The following is a 20,924-nucleotide window of genomic DNA, read 5'->3' as shown; positions in this document are numbered from 1 at the left end:
CATAGAAAAACCTTTTTTTTTTTTTTATATTTGCAACTTAATCATAGAAAAAAATGTTACATGTGTTAAAATTTAAAAATTTAAAAATATAACAAAATAACATATTAAAAATATTAGATTTTACTAATATTTATTAATTCTTTAAATCTATTTTAAATTTTTTTATAATGTGATTAGGGTAACTTTCAAGTATTGTTTAAGTTTAATGAATCATGGGTGATTAAAAAAAAAAAAAAAAAAGAGAATTCCTCCTCTTATTTGATTGGTTGGCATGTGATTTAAACTTTTTCATAATTGATATATAAAAATAAATTTTTATAAAATAAAAAATAAAAATAAAAAGAGGGACCGCATGAATGGTTAATATAAAAAATAATAATATTTTTTAATATGTGATTTTAGGTTGTTTCTTTTCTCCCACTACCATCCCCTCTCACGTAGGCCCCATCCTCTTCTCCCATCTATGCTTTTCCCCTTTTTTTTCCCTAATTTCTCCTCCATTTTTTTTGTTCTCCTTCTCTTCGTCCCCTGCTAAGTATTTGTAGTACATTTTGTTTTATTATTTTAAATTTAATTTAATTAATTTTGATAATTATTTTTAAAAGTAATATTAAATAAATAAAAAATTAAAATTTCAATAATTATATTTCTATTAAATTATGATTTTGTAAAAATATATCTAAATTCAAAATTATTAAGTTAAGATCTTAAATTTTAACATCAAGATGATCAACTGAGACCTTTTTAATTATTGATAATTCATGGTAAAATAAATAAATAAAAATAAATTATTTTATTCATTATCAACAAAATTTTTAAATTTTACAAATAAAATTAATAACATGATGTATTTTTTAAAATATATTTAAAAATTTTTAAAATAAAAATTTATTAATTTATTAATTTTATTTGTAAAATTAAAAAATTATTTTAATAATATATCAAAAACTATTTCATAAATAAAATTCCTTTTTAGTTATCCTAGTTTAATAATAAAAATAAAAAGTATAAAAAAAGAAAAAGAAAAAAGAAACCACACACACACAAAAACAGGGTGCTTTCAGTGTTTGCGTGCGCGATAGGCCATCGATTAAAAGACGGTTTTCGCCGACAATACCGTAACCCCAAAAACTCTTTTCATTATTATCTCTACGTACAAATAAAAAATTAAAAATGAAATCCACACTCCTTTCCATTTTAATCTAAATTTATATATAAATAGAATAAATCAACAAATCACCCAAAGGCCAAAGCCTCCAAAAACCAGACGAAATTTCATGTAAGAATACCCATCTCTCCTTTCCTTTTTTGTTTTCTTGGAGATAATTCAATTTTTGTGTTCTGCTTTTTTTTTTTTTAATTTTTTAATTTTTTAGTGTTAGAAAATAGAAATATTTGCATAAATATTCCTCTTTGTTTATGGGTTTTAAGGATTTTGGGTTTTTTTTTTTAATTATTGTTTTTTATGTTGAATTTTATGTTAGATATGATTTTATCATATTTTGGGTTTTTTTTTTTTGGTTAGGTCGGTTTGTTTGAAAATGAGTTTCTTTTGTCAATTCTAGGAATACCCTTTAGCTCCAAATCCATTTCTTTTTAGGGATTTAACTTGTTTTTTTTTTTTTTTTTTTTTTTTTTTTTTTTGCGTTTTAATAAAAGGAAAAGAAAGGTAGGTAATATTTTACTTGTTTTTGGTTTGTTTGGAAGTAAGTGTCTTTCTATGAATTATAGGAATAACATTTGGCTCCAATTGGCATATTTAATCTTTAGGGTTTCAAAAATAATTTTTATTTTCATTTTTGTATAAAAGAAAATGTAGGAAAAGAAAGATAGTAGTAATAATTGGGTGATTTTGTTGTTGAATGCAGATATAGCATGTCCTACCAGCAAGTAGAGAATTTCTATTACATGGCTGAAGATTTCGTTGATGACATGGATGAAGATAACTACGATCGAGCTGGTGGAGACATGGATGCTGATGAATATGACATGGTTTGTTTCTCCTTTTTTTTTTTTTTAATTATATATTTTTTGTTACTTTTAATTCATTTTATAATTGAATGATGGAATTCATCACTTTCAACTTATAATTTGAGCAGCTGACCAAGGTGACTGATACATCTTCTGCACAAGCTCGGAAGGGAAAGGACATACAGGGGATTCCGTGGGAAAGATTGAACATAACTAGGGAAAAATATAGATTGACAAGGCTTGAACAATATAAGAATTATGAGAATATCCCGTCCTCCGGTGAAGCTGTTGATAAGGTTTGTTTCTTCTCCTACCATCTCTAAATGAACTGGTTTATCTTAAAGAGAATAGCATGTTAATCTTCATGGTAATTGGTATTTGTTGTTTCAGGAATGCAAACAGATGGAAAAGGGTGGGAACTACTATGAATTCTTCCACAACGCTAGATTGGTTAAGCCTACAATCCTCCATTTTCAGGTTTGTTAGTCATAGAGTGTTTTATTTCTTTTTTTATTCTCATTTTATAGTTGCTTTTTGAAGATGTTGATAATGATATAGCTTTAATGTATTTGATCATTTAATGACTACCTTTCTCATTACATTGCTTGGTTCAGTTGTATGCACCGGCAATTGTAAAGATACTTGATTTCCTTCTTTGGTATTGAATTTGTTATTCATTAGTGTTATTTCTCATGTATGGATTTGATTGGTGATAGTTATGCTTTTGAACCTGCAACTTCATGTCTGTGTGTGCTTGTGCATAGGTGTTCGTTTCATCAACTTTTAGGTGTCTTTTTCCTTCCTCCTGTACACCCACACTACTTTTGTCATTGTACTTTGTAGTAGTTCTGCAATAAGAACACCTAGATTTGGCTTAGAAGTTTAATATGTGCTATGATTATTGAAATTCAGTAGACAAAGTGGAATATTTAAAAAATACTGTTATCAGAAGTCCCATATATACATTTCCTTGTCCATACATTGTTTATTTAAAGGATTCTTGTAGCCAAAACATTGAAGGCTTAGTTGGTGGGGGGGGGGGGGGGTGTGTTCGTTTATTAGTCTGCTTACACACTTATGTAGATGCATGTACGCATGTTTCTGTTCTTAATAGTGTTCAAACTTCCAAATGATGATTCTATTTAAGTTTTAAGCTTTGCTTTTCTGATTGAGGGATAAGTTTAAATTTGCTAATATTGACATATCATAATGCCTTTAGTTGTTGGAATTGATTTTTAAATTTGCATCTTTCTCTATCCTAGTAAGTTGTAAAGCTTATTTAGTGATCCTGAATTAAGAGGCATTTTAGGTTTGTCAAATAGTGTTTCAATCTTGCTAGCAGTTGGTACGAGTTTTACTGTTTAAGTTCAAGATTTAAATTCTTATTCAACTAGAATATTGAAGACTGTTAATATGCTCGCTCACTTTCTACTAATCAATCAATTATAGTTTTCCTGCTATTATATTCTTTTATGTAGTTGTGTCCACATTCAACAATAGGTGTGATGTATAAGGACACTGATATGAAGACTACATATATATTATATATCTATATATATATTATATATCTATATATATATATATATATATCATCTGCAATTGCAATTATAGTCCCATCTAAGTTGTACAATCACTACTAGAAGTACTTTTCACACTCCATGGGAATGATTGACAATTAACTACCAACATTTTGTCCAGAATACTAATTTCTTGCTGTTCGCATGGTTGTTCATTGGTATATACATTAACACTTTTAAACCATAATCCTACATTTACAATAAAAACTTTATTACCCCACAACTTTATTCTGAAATGATTTCAGATGTCATTTCTGTTTCTGTTTGGTTGCTTTGAAGTTTCAGGTGACACTAAGGACCAATACCCTTCATTTGATATATCATTTTGCTTGATTGTCTTAATCTCTCAAATATCGGTAAAAACTATCCTTCAAACCATATTACATCACATTGCTGACCCCATATCCTTTTTAAGACTCTTGTATCATAGAGAGAAAATTTCCCAATAGAGAAAAAGGTGGGAGCTCATTTTTCCTGCACACTTAAATTTCAGCAATAGAATGCCGTTATTGTGGTATGAAATATTTCTGGTATCTCTAGTGTGGATAAGTGTCTATTGCGCTATATTCTGTTTCTGAAGGTTTGTTACACCACATTATTTGGGAAAAATACACATTTTTTCTGTATATTGAAATTTCAGTAACAGAATCTCATTATTGTGTTATATATATTTGGTGTCTTTAGTTTGGAAAAGTATTCATCGGATTTGTATTTTTTATAGAAAGTGTATCTACACACTTGTTACTTGAGCTTAAATAACCTGTTGTGGAATGAATTTGCAGCTCAGAAACTTGGTTTGGGCTACTTCAAAGCATGATGTTTATCTTATGTCAAATTCTTCAGTTATGCATTGGTCATCATTGTCATGCAATCTGTCTGAGATCCTTAATTTTTCTGGGCACGTGGCACCTACCGAGGTATTACAGTTCTACTTATTAGCCTTATTGCTTCTTATCTTTTACTTATCAGCCTGAGTGATTTGGGGGATAGTTAGTAATTGTAGTAGGTATGTTCTGCTTTTATCTGCTAACTTCTATTGCCCTGTAACTAGAAACATCCTGGAAGTTTATTAGAAGGTTTTACAGAAACTCAAATAAGCACGCTTGCAGTCAAGGACAATATTATGGTTGCAGGAGGCTTCCAGGGAGAGCTTACTTTTAAGGTAAGTTAATATTTTCAACCTTTTCCTATTTTTGCTAATATTGATTTCTTTTGATCTGCTGAAAGATGGAAATACTAATTTTTTTTATTGCTGGTTGGTTTTTAAGTCATTGGCTATTCTTTGGGGATAGAATCAGAATTACCCCCAGCCACTTTTCTCTCCTTCTTTCTCTGAATCAAACTAGCAACATTGTTTGAGGTGACTATGAAACCCTTACCATTTGTGTGTATACTCAAACAAATTTGAATTCCATTTAGTAATCATCTAATCTTCTATCACTTAGGTGATGACTTATTATATGTAATTATTCTTATATGAACTGTATATTGTTCATGGATTGAGTCGTAATCATCTTGCAAACTTGTATAAGAAATCATAAACATTTGAACAGTTGTTTACTAAATTGGGAAAGTGTGTATGGTCAACTATCTTTTTTTTTTTTTTTTTTTTTTTTTTGGTGGGGTGGGGGGGAGCGAGAGGGAAAGGGAGAGTGATGATATATAATTGGAATAGTTGTGGGTGTTATGGTGTGAATAAGGTATTACTGGGGAGAGATTTGAGTAATTAGCTATCTTCCTTTTAGGAACTTTTCATGGTTGCAATGGGTTGGAGAGGCAGTGTTTGTGTGTTTGAGAGAGAGAGAGAGAGAGAGAGAGAGAGAGGTGGTATATAGCTGGAATAATGATGGGTATTATGGTGTGAATCAGGAAATATGTGGAGAGAGTGTTTGTGGTCAACTATCTGCTTTTTAGGAACTTTTCAATGTTGTGATGGGGATAAGAGGCTGTGTGTGTGTGTGTGCGCGAGAGAGAGAGAGAGAGAGAGAGAAATGGGGCTATTAGTTTATTTCATTATTCATTGATCTGAGATAATTTCTTCGAGTCCAGGTTTAATGTAATACCAAGTGCCATCATTTTCTAGGATATAAAATTTGAAGAAATAATTCAGTTGAAAATTATTCACTGAAGGTATATTCATTATGTGGAAAAACTAAGAAATAAAACTGTTGTGGAAAACTAAGAGTAAAATTGAATGTATATTGAAAAACTACTCATAAAGAATTATACAAACACTTGAGGATTATGTACAACTAAGTAGTGGGTAAACTAGGAAACTAAATCTTCCTAAAATTGATCTTATAATTGAGGGATTATCTGTCCTTAATTCTAGGGATACAAATACTTAATTCTAAATATGCAAATATAAATATATAGATTACAAAATTACAACTAGCTGTAAATAAGTGTTTTCCCACACATTATATTAGCATGATGTTAAACTTATCAAAATAATAATGCTTTAAAATTTACCATGATTTAAAATGACAACCCACCAATCCAACCCCTTTCTGTATCATGAGATGCTTTAAAATGTACCATTTACTAAAATATTACAAGTACTGCATCCCCATCTTCTTACCATACAACTCCCTGGGATGTATTGCATTACTAGTAACCATTAAAATTTCTTTTACAGATGAGATTATTCTTTAATTGTGATTTTGAATTCTGATAGAATTCAAGAAATTTAATTCTAAAAAAATCTAGAAATTGAAATGCTGGCATGTTTCTAGAAAGAGTGAGATGGATTCTCATGCTTTAGAGCCTGCATAATTTCTGTCAGTTCTCTTTCTATTATTTATTTACTTGTTGGTTCTTCATATTCTGGTTTTTCACAAATGTATTTTTGGCATACTTGGTTTGCTTTGACTGTTTCTTGTATTGATATTATACAATTTCATTTTTCCTTTTTCTGCAGCACTTGGATAGAAAAGGAGTAACCTTTTGTACCCGGACAACCTATGATGATAATGCAATTACAAATGCTATTGAGATATATGACAGCGTGAGGTAGCATAATAATTTCTGATTTACTGTTTGACTGGGAAAAGTGTTTTGAATAAAATATAGATTGAATTTTGAAGGTGTTTTGCAGGGGTGGAATTAATTTTATTGCCTCCAATAATGACTGTAGTGTGAGAGAATATGATACAGAGCGATATCAACTTTTAAATCATTTCCGTTTCCCTTGGCCAGTAAATGTAAGCCCTTCTAATTGCTGTTATGATGCCTACATTCTTAATTTAGTTGTTCTTTCTTAAACCCATCATGTTCTGTGGTATATCCACATATGTTTTAAAGAGAAGCAATGGTCTAACAGTAGCTTTATGGTCATTCGAAGTAAATGAAATCTTCACATAATGGAGAGAATGGTGAATTTGACTTATGGGTATGCATTTCGAAGGCAATAGAGATTGTTGCTTCATAAAAAGAAAAAGCAAACCTAAATCATCCATAAAATATTTACGGATTACCATGATTTATAAATCACATGACTAAACTTGTTTATTTTGATGCAGCATACGTCAGTCAGCCCTGATCGAAGGCTTATTACTGTTGTTGGAGATCACTTGGATGGGTTGCTTGTGGATTCACAAAATGGAAAGGTAAAATGTAAATTTTCTATTAGGATATGGAAACTGCATGTGTGAGCCTTGGTGCAACAGTAAGGTTTCTCCATAATAAGTTGTGGATTCAAATTAGGGAGATAGAACATTTAAATGTGGAGAAAGAGTCGAAATGGCGAGCCTATGATGAAGAGCAATAGATTACTATTACAGCAATAGACATACTTTGGGCTTAGTGCATGTGCATGTCTGTTTTAACCTGCTTCTCTTCCATAAGTGTGTCACTTGTCGACTTCAATATTTATGACGTTAGTAATGGTCATTTATTTCATATGTGCCTTTGAATCCTTCTCAAAAACAGGTGCAAGCATCATAACATATGCGCAAGCATCATAACATATGCTTTGTTTACTGCTATCTTGATCCAATTTGAAACCAATGATTTGTGTAGATGGTCAAGAATATCATATTAGAAAGTGTGCAACATATCTAGTGTAAACATAAGAATTATTTAGTTTTACGGCAACTGAATCACATTTTCTGTGGTCGTAGACTGTAGCCACCATGGTAGGTCATCTAGATTACTCCTTTGCATCGGCGTGGCACCCAGATGGACGCATACTTGCCACAGGAAATCAGGACAAGACTTGTCGAGTGTGGGATATAAGAAACCTCTCATCTCCAGTTGCAACTCTCAAGGGAAACTTGGGTTCTGTACGATCAATCCGCTTTTCATCTGATGGTCAATTCATGGTAGTTGCAGAACCAGCAGATTTTGTTCATGTGTATAGTACAAGGGCCGATTACCAGAAAAGACAAGAGATCGACTTCTTCGGTGAGATTTCAGGTGTATCTCTGAGTCCAGATGATGAATCTCTGTATATAGGAGTATGGGATAGGACTTATGCTAGTTTGCTGCAGTATAACAAAAGACACACTTATGGCTACTTAGATTCTTACTTGTGATTGTGTCAATGATTCCTCTTTAAACGGGAGTGTGCTGCGTGCTGTTGTAGTTTTTGCACCCTCTTTTGTATTTTCTTTTGCTATGTAGGCTGATTTGAGTGAAGATAAAACATGACAGTACAATAAGTGCATCTTCTGTTACAACTTTGGTAGGAGCATGTACACTACAATATCATCCTCTAAATGAAATGTCTTGCAACATTAATCTATCTTAAACTATCTTCTTTAACATGTACTTTCTGTTTTAAATGATGAAAATAAGCTCAACCCACCATATGAAGCCTGGAAAAACCCACCATATCAAGATTCAATTTAAAATAATTAAAGAAATTAGAGATAAAAATGGAATGGATTAAGATTGGTAAGATATTGAAAAGGTTATAATAATAATAATAACTGAAAGAGGTTAGAGAAAAAAGGAGAATAGTCTAAGATTAATAGGGATAGTTGGATACAAATCTCACTGGATTGACCAAAGAAATGTCGTCTTGTATTTATTGATTTCGTTTGGTGCATGAATTGAACAGAAACCCTAGGATTAGACCGATAGACCCCGTTTTTCTTTCTTTGATTTGATTTGATTAATCTCTCAAGCCTTACATTATTGGTTGTGACATCAAGATTTCGCCCGTGAGTGGATTTGATTTCTCCAAGTAGAATCCAATTAGTCTTTGATTTCTTATGCGTACTCCCAGGTGTGTTGTTTTTGGATTGATTGCAATTTTTGGATTATAAGCCTAAGAATACAAAAAATAAAAAGGGTTCGTACCTCAACTTGCAAAACCTCACCTGCCTAAGGAAGCCACATGATAGCTAAGTCGCGCCAAATGATTCAAACACGTTTAATGGTATCGAAGATTAATGGATTCATCCAACAACAAAAAATTAAAAAAAAAATTAAATGTTATAGAAAAACAAATATTTAATGTCGTAATTAAGTTTAATGTGTTAAAATGATTTTACGTGATTAAATTTATGAAAAATTATTATATAAATATATAGATTCGATAAATCAAAACATTCATACATGTGGATGATTTCAAAATAACAATTAGTAAAATTTTTGTTTATATAATTTTATAGTTGAAACTATGGAAAATGTTTGAGTATGTGAAGTAGGGTTAATATGAATGGTCCAACAAGAGACAAATTTATGGGTTTTTTTTTTTTTTTTTTTGTTTTAACACTACCAAGTACCAAGTGGTCACACTTCTGAATGTAATTTCAATACCCAAAAAAATGAATAAAATCAAAGCCAAGGAGAAGGCCAGAAAATGATTGGAATTGCAAAGCAAATGGTGAGAGGCCAAAAGAGAACAAATAAAGGGAGACAGCAAGAAGTGTAGGAAAAAGGTTGGGACCCAATTGCCCACACCGCATCGGTAGAAAAAAAATGTGGCCTAAGGCTTCCCGTGACCATAGCTTGGATCTTGTGAACATTGGTCACGTTACTTTGGACCCCGGCAACCTTCCATTTTTTTTTGTCTGCTTCAAATCGAATTTTTCCCTTCTTTTATTTTATTTTAGTTACTACATGACAAAATTATTTACTATTACTCAACGGTTAGAGTTCAAAATTTGATCTTCAAGATTACAAGTTTAAATTCTAAAATTAGCACTAGTATTATATACAATGTTTAGGCTTCAGCAAATCAAGGCTACTTGCAAATGTTTCTTGAATTCAATTTAAAATCATACCAATGCTCGATCGTTTTATTATTGAAAAATAAAACTCGATTAAGTTGATCGAACATTTTAAAATGAATTGAATTCAAATACTTAATTCAAACAAATGTATTTAAATTGAGATAATTAAAGCTTAAATCTTTTTATAATTTAATTCATCTTCTTTTGAATTTAAATTTTATTTAAAATTAAAATTTGATTGAATTTGAACATAATATTTGAATATATAGCTTTATATCTTAACTTAAACTCTAACTATTACTATGTTAACTTGACATTTTACCTTATAAAATCAAAATTTTAATATGTTTCTGGGTTTTAATTTGATTTTTCATGCCAATAATGTTTTGTTTCAAAATTATAAAAATTTATTTAATTTTTAATAAAAAAAATTAATTATGTCATAATGTCGAGAATCGTTTGATTATGATGATAATCTAATCGTTTGATTAGATTCCGTACCTTTGTTAACGCTTCTGTTTTATTAATGAAGTGTTTTTTGTAAATATAAAAAACATCACCGACCATGTTAATTCCAGTGACACAAAAATCATTACAGGATGTTTCTGCAATTATTCTCATTGCATGATACCATGTCGGAATTACATATATTAGTACATGTCGTTCAATAAAATTTTAAAATTTTCACAAATTTAAAATTTTTGTCGGTTTAATACATTCGAAATTTTATTCTAAAAAATTTACTTTATGCATGAGAGTAAAAAAGAAAAAAAAACGTTTATAAAATAAAGATGATATTTTTTATATATATAATGCAATCAAAGGTATGTTTGAACTTTGACTAAATTTATTTATTTTATCAACTTCATGATTTTGTTCTTGAAATGCTTATTACAAGAATCAAACCCTAATTGATAAAAAAAAACAAAAGACAACTCATCTTTTTATTAATCGGACTAAACCCTAGTCGGTGAATAAAATTTTATTTATATATATCTATGAATAAAGTTGAGTATCTTGAAAATTTGTCCATTTTAAAATTTGACAGCAACTTGAAATTTGATGGTAACTATTAAATGAGTGGAGGAAAATGGTGATGCACATAAATCATAGCATTATATATCCTCCCAATTACCACATGGTTTAGGTAAACTTTTTTTTTTTATTTATCCCTAAATTATAACTTTTTTATAATAAAAAATAAAAAAAAATTAAATTTGAGTCTCCACGTATGTTTTTTACCAAAATTTTCAGGATGACGTCAAAACAAGTCATTTTCCACCGAAGATTCTTCCATATCTAACAAATTTATATGGTTCCCATTATTTCAGTGGTTCCCAGAAAATATTGTGTGGAAAGAGTAACATGTAAATAGTAAAAAAAATTGACAATTCAGAAACGGAAAGCGAACACACGAGAGTAGAGGTAGGGCTGTAAACGAGCCGAGCCGAGCCGAGTAGTGAGAAGCTCGAGCTCGAGCTCGACTCACAACTCGGGGCTCGATACTCGGCTCGAGCTCGATCGAGTTTTATTTTTCAAGCTCGAGCTCGATTCGTGATCGAATTCGAGCTACTCGAATTCGCTCGATTAAGCTCGATTAATATGTAAAAATAAGTTCGATTTGTATACTCGACAAGAGTTCGATTATTCATGCTCGAACTCGAACTCGAACTCGGATTCGAAATATTTTTTTAATTAAAAAAAATAAAAATATATTTAAATATAAAAGCTCGATTAGGCTCGCGAGCTACTCGAGTCAGATATAAGAATACTCGAATTCGGCTCGATCGATAAGTCGAGCTACTCGAGCTCGAGCTCGACTCGACAATAATCGAACCGAATTCGAGTTTTTTTCGAATCGAACCCGAGTAGCTTGCGAGTACTAATGTATCATTTACACCCCTAAGTAGAGGGTATGAAACAGGCACAAAAGAAGCGACAGGTTCGGTCACTGCGAACAAGGGAAGAGAAGGGATTAAGCTTCTCTGACAAAAGATAAGGCTTTGATATGCGTTGGGATATGTCAGCAAATTGCCATGTTGGACCAATGGTTTTCTTTGTCTCATCACTTGAGAAACAGTCACACTTGAACATTCTCTTTCCTATTCATATTCTGTTTTCACTTTTCTTCTGCTGCCCTTTAATTCACCGTTTTCTCGTTTTCCTATCTTGGTTTTAGCTGCTTTTCTAAACAAGGACTGCCACTACCAGAGATTGACAGACCCCATATCTCAATACTCTCTCGTGAGTACCGTAATATCACTGACAGTACTGTATTTCTTTAGAAAAACTATGCAGGATTTGATGCTTTCATGGTCTTGACTCTTAACTCTTGCCATTGCTAGCTTCTTTCCATGGTTCATACAGAAATGAGAAGAATGGGGATAATGAGATTTCTTCAGCTGGTGATTTGCTTGCTTCTTTCCATGGCTGTTTTTCATGGTTGCATGGGAAATGATGATGCTTCTATTCAACTTAATGATGATATTCTTGGCCTCATAGTCTTCAAATCAGATATCAAAGACCCGTCTTCTTATCTTGACTCATGGAATGAAGATGATAACTCGCCATGTTCATGGAGATTCATACAATGCAATCCTGTCAATGGTCGAGTTTCCGAGGTTTCTCTCGATGGTTTGGGGTTATCAGGAAAGATTGGTAAAGGGCTTCAAAAGTTGCAGTATTTGAAGGTACTATCACTTTCTCATAACAAGTTTAGTGGTACTATTAGTACAGACCTTGGTCTTATTGGCAGTCTTGAAAGGCTTAATCTCAGTCATAATAGTCTTTCAGGGCGTATTCCAAGCTCTTTTGACACCATGAATTCAATTAGATTTCTCGATCTTTCTGGGAATTCTCTCTCTGGTTCAATCCCTGATGATCTCTTTCAAACTCGCTCATCACTTCGACATCTTTCTTTAGCTTCGAATTCACTTGAAGGGCAATTGCCTAGCACACTGGCTAGATGCTCCTATTTGAACACCCTTGATCTCTCCAAAAACCATTTTTCTGGTAACCTAGATTTTGCTTCTGGGATTTGGTCTATGCGGCGGCTTCGAACTTTGGATCTATCCCATAATGCATTTTCTGGGACTGTTCCAGAGGGGGTAATAGCCCTGCATAATTTGAAACAGCTCCTGTTACAGGGTAATGGCTTCTCAGGACCAATGCCTCTAGATATTGGACTATGCCCACATCTAAACACAATCGATTTGAGCTATAATCTTTTCACTGGACCACTTCCAGATTCTCTCCAGAGGCTGAATTCCTTGTCTTTCATCAGTTTATCAAATAATATGTTCACAGGCGATTTTCCTTTATGGATTGGTAACATAAGCAACTTGGCATACCTGGATTTCTCAAGCAACAGTCTAACAGGAAGCTTGCCATCATCAATTGGTAACCTGAAAGCACTAAAATATTTGAGCCTGTCAAATAATAGGCTTACTGGAAATATACCAACATCACTAGCTTACTGCTTCCAGTTATCAACTATCCACTTAAGGGATAATGGATTCAATGGTAGCATACCAGCTGGTTTATTTGACCTGGGATTGGAAGAGATGGATTTTTCCAATAATGGGTTAACAGGCTCAATTCCACGAGGTTCAAGTAGACTGTTTGAATCTCTTCAAGACTTAGATCTCTCTAGAAACAGCCTCCAAGGAAATATTCCTGCAGAAATGGGTCTTTTTGCCAACATGAGGTACTTGAATTTATCATGGAACAATCTTCAGTCAAGGATACCACCAGAGCTTGGGTTATTTCAGAACCTAACCGTGTTAGATCTTCGAAACAATACCTTATACGGTGCTGTTCCAGGGGATATATGTGAATCTGGAAGTTTGGCTATTCTTCAATTGGACGGAAATTCATTGACAGGGTCAATTCCAGATGAGATTGGGAATTGTTCATCTCTCTACTTGCTGTAAGTGTCATTAATCCATTTTTCCTTTTATCTTTGTAATTTCTCATATATATTATGGTATCTAATTCATGCTTTCTTGGACTAATATTATATGAAACATCTTGTTTGTAGGAGCTTGTCTCACAACAATCTAAGCAGTTCCATCCCCAAATCCATTTCGAAATTGAGCAAGCTTAAGATTCTCAAACTGGAGTTCAATGAGCTAAGTGGAGAAATACCCCAAGAGCTTGGAATGTTGGAAAATCTTCTAGCTGTAAATATATCATACAACCAACTTATAGGCAGGCTTCCGTTAGGAGGTATATTTCCAAGCTTGGACCAAAGTGCTTTGCAGGAAAATTTGGGAATTTGTTCACCTTTGTTGAAAGGACCATGTAAGATGAACGTCCCAAAACCTTTGGTTCTTGATCCAGATGCCTACAACAGCCAAATGGGTGGTCATAGGCAAAGAAATGAATCGTCAAATCTCACAAGATTCCATCATCATATGTTCCTTAGTGTTTCTGCCATTGTTGCAATTTCAGCAGCTATTCTGATTGTATCTGGGGTGATAATTATAAGCCTCTTAAATGTTTCTGCTCGAAGAAGACTTGCATTTGTGGAGACTGCAATGGAAAGCATGTGCTCAAGTTCTTCGAGATCAGGAAGTCTGCCCACAGGCAAGCTCATTCTGTTTGATTCAAAGATATCACCGGATGGGATTTGCAATCCTGAAGTCCTCATTAACAAAGCCGCTGAGATCGGTGGAGGAGTCTTCGGAACCGTTTACAAGGTCCCATTGGGTGCTCAAGGAAGAATTGTGGCGATCAAAAAGCTTGTGACATCAAACATAATCCAATATCCAGATGACTTTGATCGAGAAGTTCGAGTTTTGGGAAAAGCAAGGCATCCAAATTTGATATCACTAGAAGGATACTATTGGACTTCTCAGTCTAAGCTTCTGGTAACAGCGTATGCAACTAATGGCAACTTGCAAACAAAGCTCCATGAAAGAGTAGGCTCTGTCCCACCACTTTCTTGGTCCAACAGGTTCAAAATTATTCTTGGAACAGCTAAGGGACTTGCCCACTTGCATCATTCCTTCAGGCCACCAATAATTCACTACAATATAAAACCAAGCAACATCCTGCTTGATGAGAACTACAATCCAAAGATATCAGATTTTGGATTGGCAAGGCTTCTGATGAAGCTTGAAAAGCATGTGATCAGCAACAGGTTTCAGAGTGCGGTAGGATATGTAGCACCAGAGCTGGCATGTCAGAGCTTAAGGGTCAATGAGAAATGCGATATATATGGTTTTGGGGTGCTGATCTTGGAGCTTGTGACAGGAAGAAGGCCAGTGGAATATGGGGAGGATAATGTCGTGATACTAAGCGACCATGTACGAGTTTTGCTGGAGAAAGGGAATGTTTTGGATTGTGTTGATCTGAGTATGGGTGATTATCCAGAAGATGAAGTGTTGCCGGTGCTGAAATTGGCTCTGGTGTGCACCTCTCAGATACCATCCAGCAGGCCTTCCATGGCGGAAGTGGTGCAAATACTGCAAGTTATCAAGACCCCAGTTCCACAGAGAATGGAAATATTCTAAGAACTAAACTATGTGACTTTTCTTCGCTTTTTCCACCAACACATTTCCTCACTTGTCAAAAACCATTTCTTTAATTCTTGCTCTTTTCTACTAAATTAGCAACATTTCTTCCATCAGTTGTTGGAATTCTGCATTTTCTTTATCTCTATATGTATTGTTCTTTAATAGCATTCCTCAAATACAATGCCGTAATCTAAGATAAAAAAAATTATAAACACTAAAATTTAAATCTAAACTTTTTAACCATCACCTCTTGGAAGTGATTTTTTGGGCTACATCAAACATTCATTTACAAATTTGAAGAATATATTAAATAGAGGCCCGAATTTTCTTTTTATTAATCAATTACTTGTAAAAATTATCATGAAAAATTTTGAGACATTTTAAAATCATTAATTATTTTTCACAGTTAATAAAAATATATTTATATTACTACTTTAATAGATTAATTTTGACAAATAATCATTCTTATGTGAAAGTTACCACAATACTATGACCCGATATCAAATTTACTTCCATTTGATCAATATACTTTCAATTTTATTTATTTTTAATAAAAATAAAAAATTCACAATATTTAGCTAACACAAATAATAAATTTTCATCAAATCCATTATTTTAACACAGTAATAAATTTCAATCAAATCCATTATTTTAAAAAGTTTACAAAATTTAAATATAATGATTCACCCTTCGTGCAATAAATGATTTTATCTATATTCAATAATTTTAAACACATAACAGTAACATAAAAAAAAAAAAACAAAAATGATGTAATTTAAAATTTAAATAAAAACTGTATAATTTAACAAAAATTGAAAAAATTTATGTTTCACATTTAATATGTAAACACAAATTATATTACGATAACTTTCTTGTATGACAATAAACACAAGCCGAATATACAAATGCCATATTTAATATGAGCACATTTTAAGCTTGATAGATTGAGCTATAGCTGTTGATAATTATGATGCTTTTCTAGTCTATTCCGGCCAATCCATGAGCATTCAAGCCGAGGGAACATCTATATAGAAGTTGTTTTCAAGGCAAAGGGTGAAGTAAATAAAAAATTTCCTAAATTGAAAAAAGAATCTAAAGAAAAAAAAAAAGCCAACATTATAATTGTTCATCCGCAAATGGTTGGAATTACAGCAAACCAGTACCCATAAAAGTATCATTCTATTCAGACATTGCAAAAATTTTAGCTTTGATTGTAAAACATGTTTCACAGCATTGATTTCTCTTGTAATACTACTCCAGATAATACACCTATAACAGCAAAAATGCAGACAACAAACATTACAAGTTTGAAGTTTCACATCACTTATCGTGCAAGGACTTCATTAAATATAATCTGTTGAAGCTCTGCCCAGCAACCCTGTAAAAATTATTTAACCATGACAAAATTTCAGAATGTCATGCCAATGATCGTTTGAGACAAAAAAATAACTGAATAATTTAACCACTTGTACATGAAAACAAAAGTAAAACCTTCTGTCATTTTCTTTCTTTTTTCTTTACTTTTTGAAAAAAAATAGATTAGATTACACTACTTCATATTATTTTGCTCCCAAAGAAATTAGATTTCGGGACAATTGTTGTCATTTTATTTTCAGGTCTGAAATTTTTAACAGTGTGAAGTAGCAATTATCAGTAATACGGTTATAACAGTCAACATAGTTGCAGAAGACAAATGATAATGCAATCACGTGATATAAACAACAAGGACAACAAATAAATAATGCATTACAAAGAGATTGGTTGTGGGAAATCAAGCCAAAGGGGAGCATCCATTAGGATTATATTATGCTAAAGCATTAGTGAAAGTCTAAAAGGAAGAAACAAGTGAAACAAAAAACAGAGAAATAGGTTGAAAAGCAGAACTTGAGATGTCAGGCTATCCTGAAAAAAATGAGATTAAAAAAAAAAAAGACAACATACCCGTTGATTTGGTTGCAGTAATTAGCGATTTGATTTGTTATGAGAAAGCTCTCCAACCGTGACGGCTCAGGGATTGGCTTAAATATGGGATTTGAGGGATCTTCCTCAGGCAAAGGCTCCTCTCCGGCAGTTTTTCGTGCCATGTTCTCAACCCTACAGATATAAAACAGAACATACATGCTCAACCATACATTACATAAATTAGGTGAATTAAGAAAATAAAAACACAATATAAACTATAAAGCCTTTTGATAAAACAAAATCCACTCTATCCAAAAAAGAACAGAGAAGTGGCAGCTCGAAATCCTAAAGAAAGAAGAGCAACCTTCAACGAAATCTGCTTGAAAACTTTGTGCCCCAGAAATTTCAAAGTCATCATACACTAGAAAACAATTTCTTTTATTTTATTTTCTTTTCATTTTTTATCTTACAACTTTGTTGTTCTGTTTCCCTCTCTGGCAAGGGAACTCACTTATAAGGTTAGCAGAAGGAATTTGTTTGAATAACATGGATAGCTCAAGCATTCTACCTCCTTTTCTGAAGCCATGCCTGTTGCTGGGCTTGTTGACGTGACAGGCTCCTATTGTAAAATTGAAACTGCAAAATTGGGAGGAAAAAAAAAGAAATTTATGTTAGACATAAAATAACAGCTAATGACAGCAGTGTAATTATCAGAGAAAGGAAAAAACAAACCTTCTGTTGTTCCATTGACAAATCATCCATGCATTCAATCAAAAATTCCATATTCCTCTCCATATATGGATTTGTTGACAATTGCAGTCGGTCATAATCACACTAAAATAGAAAATTACAGTTAGAAGGAAGGAAAACTTCACAAATACAGTCTTTGACCATGGTACTACTAAATTTTATTTAACGAACATCTTATATTTCACCTGTGTGACTGGTGTATCAGATTCCAGCTCAGTCATAAACGCACTGATAAGGGCAGAATTTGAGACTTTGATCTGTCATACATAAACAGCACCAACATTAACATGAAAGTGGGAACCATGTTTTTTCCTTCTTTTTCAGTACAACAGGAACCATGTTTGTTTCATTTGCAAATACACTAGACTGAAATCTTTATAAAAAATGTAACAACACAAACTTCAGTACACATAAGGCCAGTCCAAGCTACAAGCTCGTACATTCAATTGTCAGGACACTTTGCTAATTATATGCAAAGTAATTACCAGGACACTTCACTTGTTTGAACTTCGATCAGCAAGATGAAAAATACCAATAGACTAATAGTTATATCATACAAAATGACAGCCAAGGATAATGCGGCCTCTATGATAGATTACATTAGTTCATCAAAACAGAAAACAGTGGAAGCCTTAGAACTTACAGGAATTTCCTCAAAAATATCTACCCATGACAAGTTTTTCTCCCTCAACCTATAACAGCAAAAGAGACCATCAATATGGGATAATACAAAATTCATATTCATAATTTTTGACAGTAAGGAGAAACCATACTTCTCTCCGCTAAAGTTATTAGCCCGGTAAAGTTCCATAAAAGAATCAGATAGCTTCAAAGCCTTAAGAGCCAAGACACCTTGATTTGACCTTGAAGGATCATAGATAATGCACACACACCTCCTAATATTATCCTGCATGGAATAACAATTAGGCAGATAAATAAATACTTTAATAAATAAAACAACAAAATAAAGTTTGACAAGTGAATTTAAATGGAAAGCAACACAAAATTTTAAGTTCAAACAAATGGCCATAGAGCTTCTATTTGATTGTATTATTATTTTTAGTTTTTTATTCTCAGATTGAAGAGAAACATCATGTTCATTATCAAGCAAACATTTATATTCAGGAGTTTCAAAAAAAACTGACACCAAACAAAGGCAAGGATGTTTCCTTTACAGCTGTTCAGGTTAAAGCAGGGCATATGTTCTCTTTAATAGCCACTGTCATGTCTTTAGTTCTAGCTGTGGTGCTCATGCCAAGTCAATAGAAGCAGCGAAGGAAGACGCATAAATCTGAAGCAGAGATTTGCAGCAATCTTCATATTGCAACAAAATAAAACAAAGGTGAACCAGTGCCCTTAAGTTCAGTACCTGATAATTCATGAAGGTCTCAATCAACTCGACCGTCTGATATGAACCCAAAATTGTTGATTGGTACCTGAAAAATATGCATGGCAAAGATCACTGCAGGAAACATAAAAAGGTAGAAGTGTGCATAATTTACCATAAATTAAGGTACAAATTACTTGAAAAACATAACTATTAAGATACTTAACATACTACAATAATGGTATCACAATTAATTATTAAATGAACTAGTATTGTTAATAACTTAAAGTCATAAACAGGATTGTGGTTGCTAACTCTATAAGTATCTAATAAAACATCCATCAACTACTACAAAATGTTAGGCTCAGCTTGATGTCGTGTTTTTCTTTTAGAAGCAAAAGGCACACAAATGCAAATGTTTAGAGAAATAAAAAATTAAGAAAAAAAGGTTTTCATGAACAGCTGCAAAGTGCGTGATCTTACTATTAAAGAGAACAATTATTTCGGGATGTTTCGCATTTTTTCAATCAAATATGAGTTTATCTTTTACTCCTTACTTCTACATCTTTCAGCAGCTTTTAATGAACCAAAAAAATCAAGTTACAAAGTAACAATCAAACGAAACCAAAGAAAAAAATGTTAAATTTGTAAAACATAAAAGACAGACATTACCATCCAACAGTGTTGTTATCAACATTAACCTCTCTAAGACATCTCATCATCTCAAGCTGATAATTAGCTCCATCAGCTTCAATCTCCTCCTCTTCCTCACGAACCTGCCTCCAATATTTAAAACATGAAACATTCTAATTCAAAACACAGAAAACAAAAACAAAAAACAAAATTAAAAAGAAAGTAAAAGGAGATTGGCCAAATTACCGGGAACGGGAAACAGTTAGTAACTTCAAGGACACTACCAACATCTAATCCAAGAAGCTGGCCAGTAACCAGTGCCGGTGAAAACTCCTTGCAGTGTTTGATTATTTTTAATATCACCTAATTTTCAAAATGTATAGAATAAATTTAATTGACAAGAAAATAGAAATTCAAACAAAATTAGCAAAAAAATTAGAAGAAGAAACGAAGGAATACCAGCCCTTCGATCTGGACAACTCGGAGAGGAGAAGCAACCTCTTCCGTTGCTGCAACCTGAAGGAACGACCTTGCCATTGAGTTCGCCATTGTTGATTTTTCGGTTATCGCCGACGAGAAGCTCTGGTAGCAAACAACTGAAGAGAAAACAAGAGAAGCTAAGAGAAGAGAAGAGAAGCCCTAGGTTTTGCTCCGCTTTCTCTTCTTTTCTTTTTTTTAAATAATTCTTTTTCTCTTCTTCATTGATTCGGATTGGGATATGTATAGTATTGGGCTATTGCTGTTTGGATTAAATTTAGGCTTTGACTTCAACCTGTTATTGGATTGGATCAGGTCAAATTTAAACGGGTGATGGTTTTTGAACGAAAATTTATTTATTTATTCATTTGAAATAATAATATAAAATTAAATATTTTTATATATTTTTTATTAATTGATTGACATTTATTCGAGGGTTGAAATTTTTATTTACCTTTTAAATGAAATAAAAAAATAATAAATAAAAAAAATTAACGCAACAAAGTATGGATGAATTATAGCTTACTCTTTGAATAAAACTTGGTTTGTTACTATTTTTATAATTCTTACTTTTTATTTAATTATT

At 32.5% G+C, this 20,924-nt stretch overlaps 3 protein-coding genes across 6 annotated transcripts; 2 read left to right on the top strand and 1 right to left on the bottom strand.

Annotated features, from left to right (window-relative positions):
* Nucleotides 1-1,242: 1,242 nt before the first annotated feature.
* On the top strand, nt 1,243-8,292 carry LOC111307804 (putative WD repeat-containing protein C2A9.03). Of its 3 annotated transcripts, none has more exons than XM_022906047.2 (10): nt 1,243-1,279; nt 1,869-1,992; nt 2,100-2,267; nt 2,362-2,448; nt 4,331-4,465; nt 4,600-4,710; nt 6,469-6,560; nt 6,646-6,751; nt 7,070-7,156; nt 7,670-8,292. In XM_022906047.2, the coding sequence occupies exons 2-10, from the start codon at nt 1,876-1,878 to the stop codon at nt 8,081-8,083; spliced, it is 1,317 nt and encodes a 438-aa protein (XP_022761782.2). In that variant the 5' UTR covers nt 1,243-1,279; nt 1,869-1,875; the 3' UTR covers nt 8,084-8,292. The 3 variants fall into 3 exon arrangements, with proteins under 3 accessions (XP_022761782.2, XP_022761784.2, XP_089607433.1); XM_022906049.2 differs by having other exon boundaries at nt 1,243-1,669; XM_089751307.1 differs by lacking the exons at nt 6,469-6,560; nt 6,646-6,751.
* A 3,609-nt stretch (nt 8,293-11,901) lies between these two features.
* On the top strand, nt 11,902-15,379 carry LOC111307803 (Leucine-rich receptor-like protein kinase family protein). Of its 2 annotated transcripts, XM_089751289.1 has the most exons (4): nt 11,902-11,974; nt 12,076-12,420; nt 12,524-13,658; nt 13,770-15,379. In XM_089751289.1, exons 3-4 carry the CDS (start codon nt 12,550-12,552, stop codon nt 15,244-15,246), a joined length of 2,586 nt encoding a protein of 861 aa, XP_089607415.1. In that variant the 5' UTR covers nt 11,902-11,974; nt 12,076-12,420; nt 12,524-12,549; the 3' UTR covers nt 15,247-15,379. The 2 variants fall into 2 exon arrangements, with proteins under 2 accessions (XP_089607415.1, XP_022761781.2); XM_022906046.2 differs by having other exon boundaries at nt 12,076-13,658.
* Nucleotides 15,380-16,342: 963 nt separating this feature from the next.
* Nucleotides 16,343-20,553, bottom strand: LOC111307802 (eukaryotic translation initiation factor 3 subunit H). The gene is made up of 11 exons (XM_022906044.2): nt 20,321-20,553; nt 20,108-20,224; nt 19,901-20,004; nt 19,271-19,337; nt 18,675-18,808; nt 18,545-18,593; nt 18,087-18,158; nt 17,884-17,985; nt 17,720-17,787; nt 17,191-17,343; nt 16,343-16,627 (listed from the first exon to the last, which is right to left on the bottom strand). The coding sequence occupies exons 1-11, from the start codon at nt 20,408-20,410 to the stop codon at nt 16,570-16,572; spliced, it is 1,014 nt and encodes a 337-aa protein (XP_022761779.2). The 5' UTR covers nt 20,411-20,553; the 3' UTR covers nt 16,343-16,569.
* Between the last annotated feature and the right edge of the window lie 371 nt (nt 20,554-20,924).

Source organism: Durio zibethinus, chromosome 22 (assembly GCF_047325235.1).
Source record: "Durio zibethinus cultivar Kanyao isolate XHJ-2024 chromosome 22, ASM4732523v1, whole genome shotgun sequence".
Taxonomy (NCBI): Eukaryota; Viridiplantae; Streptophyta; class Magnoliopsida; order Malvales; family Malvaceae; genus Durio; species Durio zibethinus.
This window is presented reverse-complemented; position numbering and strand designations above follow the sequence as displayed.

Bases quoted from the DNA above. Each gene is read 5' to 3' on its own strand.
- LOC111307804 (XM_022906047.2), top strand. From the start codon at position 1,876: ATGTCCTACCAGCAAGTAGAGAATTTCTATTACATGGCTGAAGATTTC. The intron at 4,711-6,468 runs GTAAGTTAATAT...CTTTTTCTGCAG, and splicing joins AGGGAGAGCTTACTTTTAAG to CACTTGGATAGAAAAGGAGT. The intron at 6,561-6,645 runs GTAGCATAATAA...GGTGTTTTGCAG, and splicing joins GAGATATATGACAGCGTGAG to GGGTGGAATTAATTTTATTG.
- LOC111307803 (XM_022906046.2), top strand. From the start codon at position 12,085: ATGGTTCATACAGAAATGAGAAGAATGGGGATAATGAGATTTCTTCAG. The intron at 13,659-13,769 runs GTAAGTGTCATT...TCTTGTTTGTAG, and splicing joins TGTTCATCTCTCTACTTGCT to GAGCTTGTCTCACAACAATC.
- LOC111307802 (XM_022906044.2), bottom strand. From the start codon at position 20,410: ATGGCGAACTCAATGGCAAGGTCGTTCCTTCAGGTTGCAGCAACGGAA. The intron at 18,809-19,270 runs GTACTGAACTTA...TATTCCATGCAG, and splicing joins AGACCTTCATGAATTATCAG to GATAATATTAGGAGGTGTGT. The intron at 17,788-17,883 runs GTTTGTTTTTTC...CCAATTTTGCAG, and splicing joins TGTCAATGGAACAACAGAAG to TTTCAATTTTACAATAGGAG.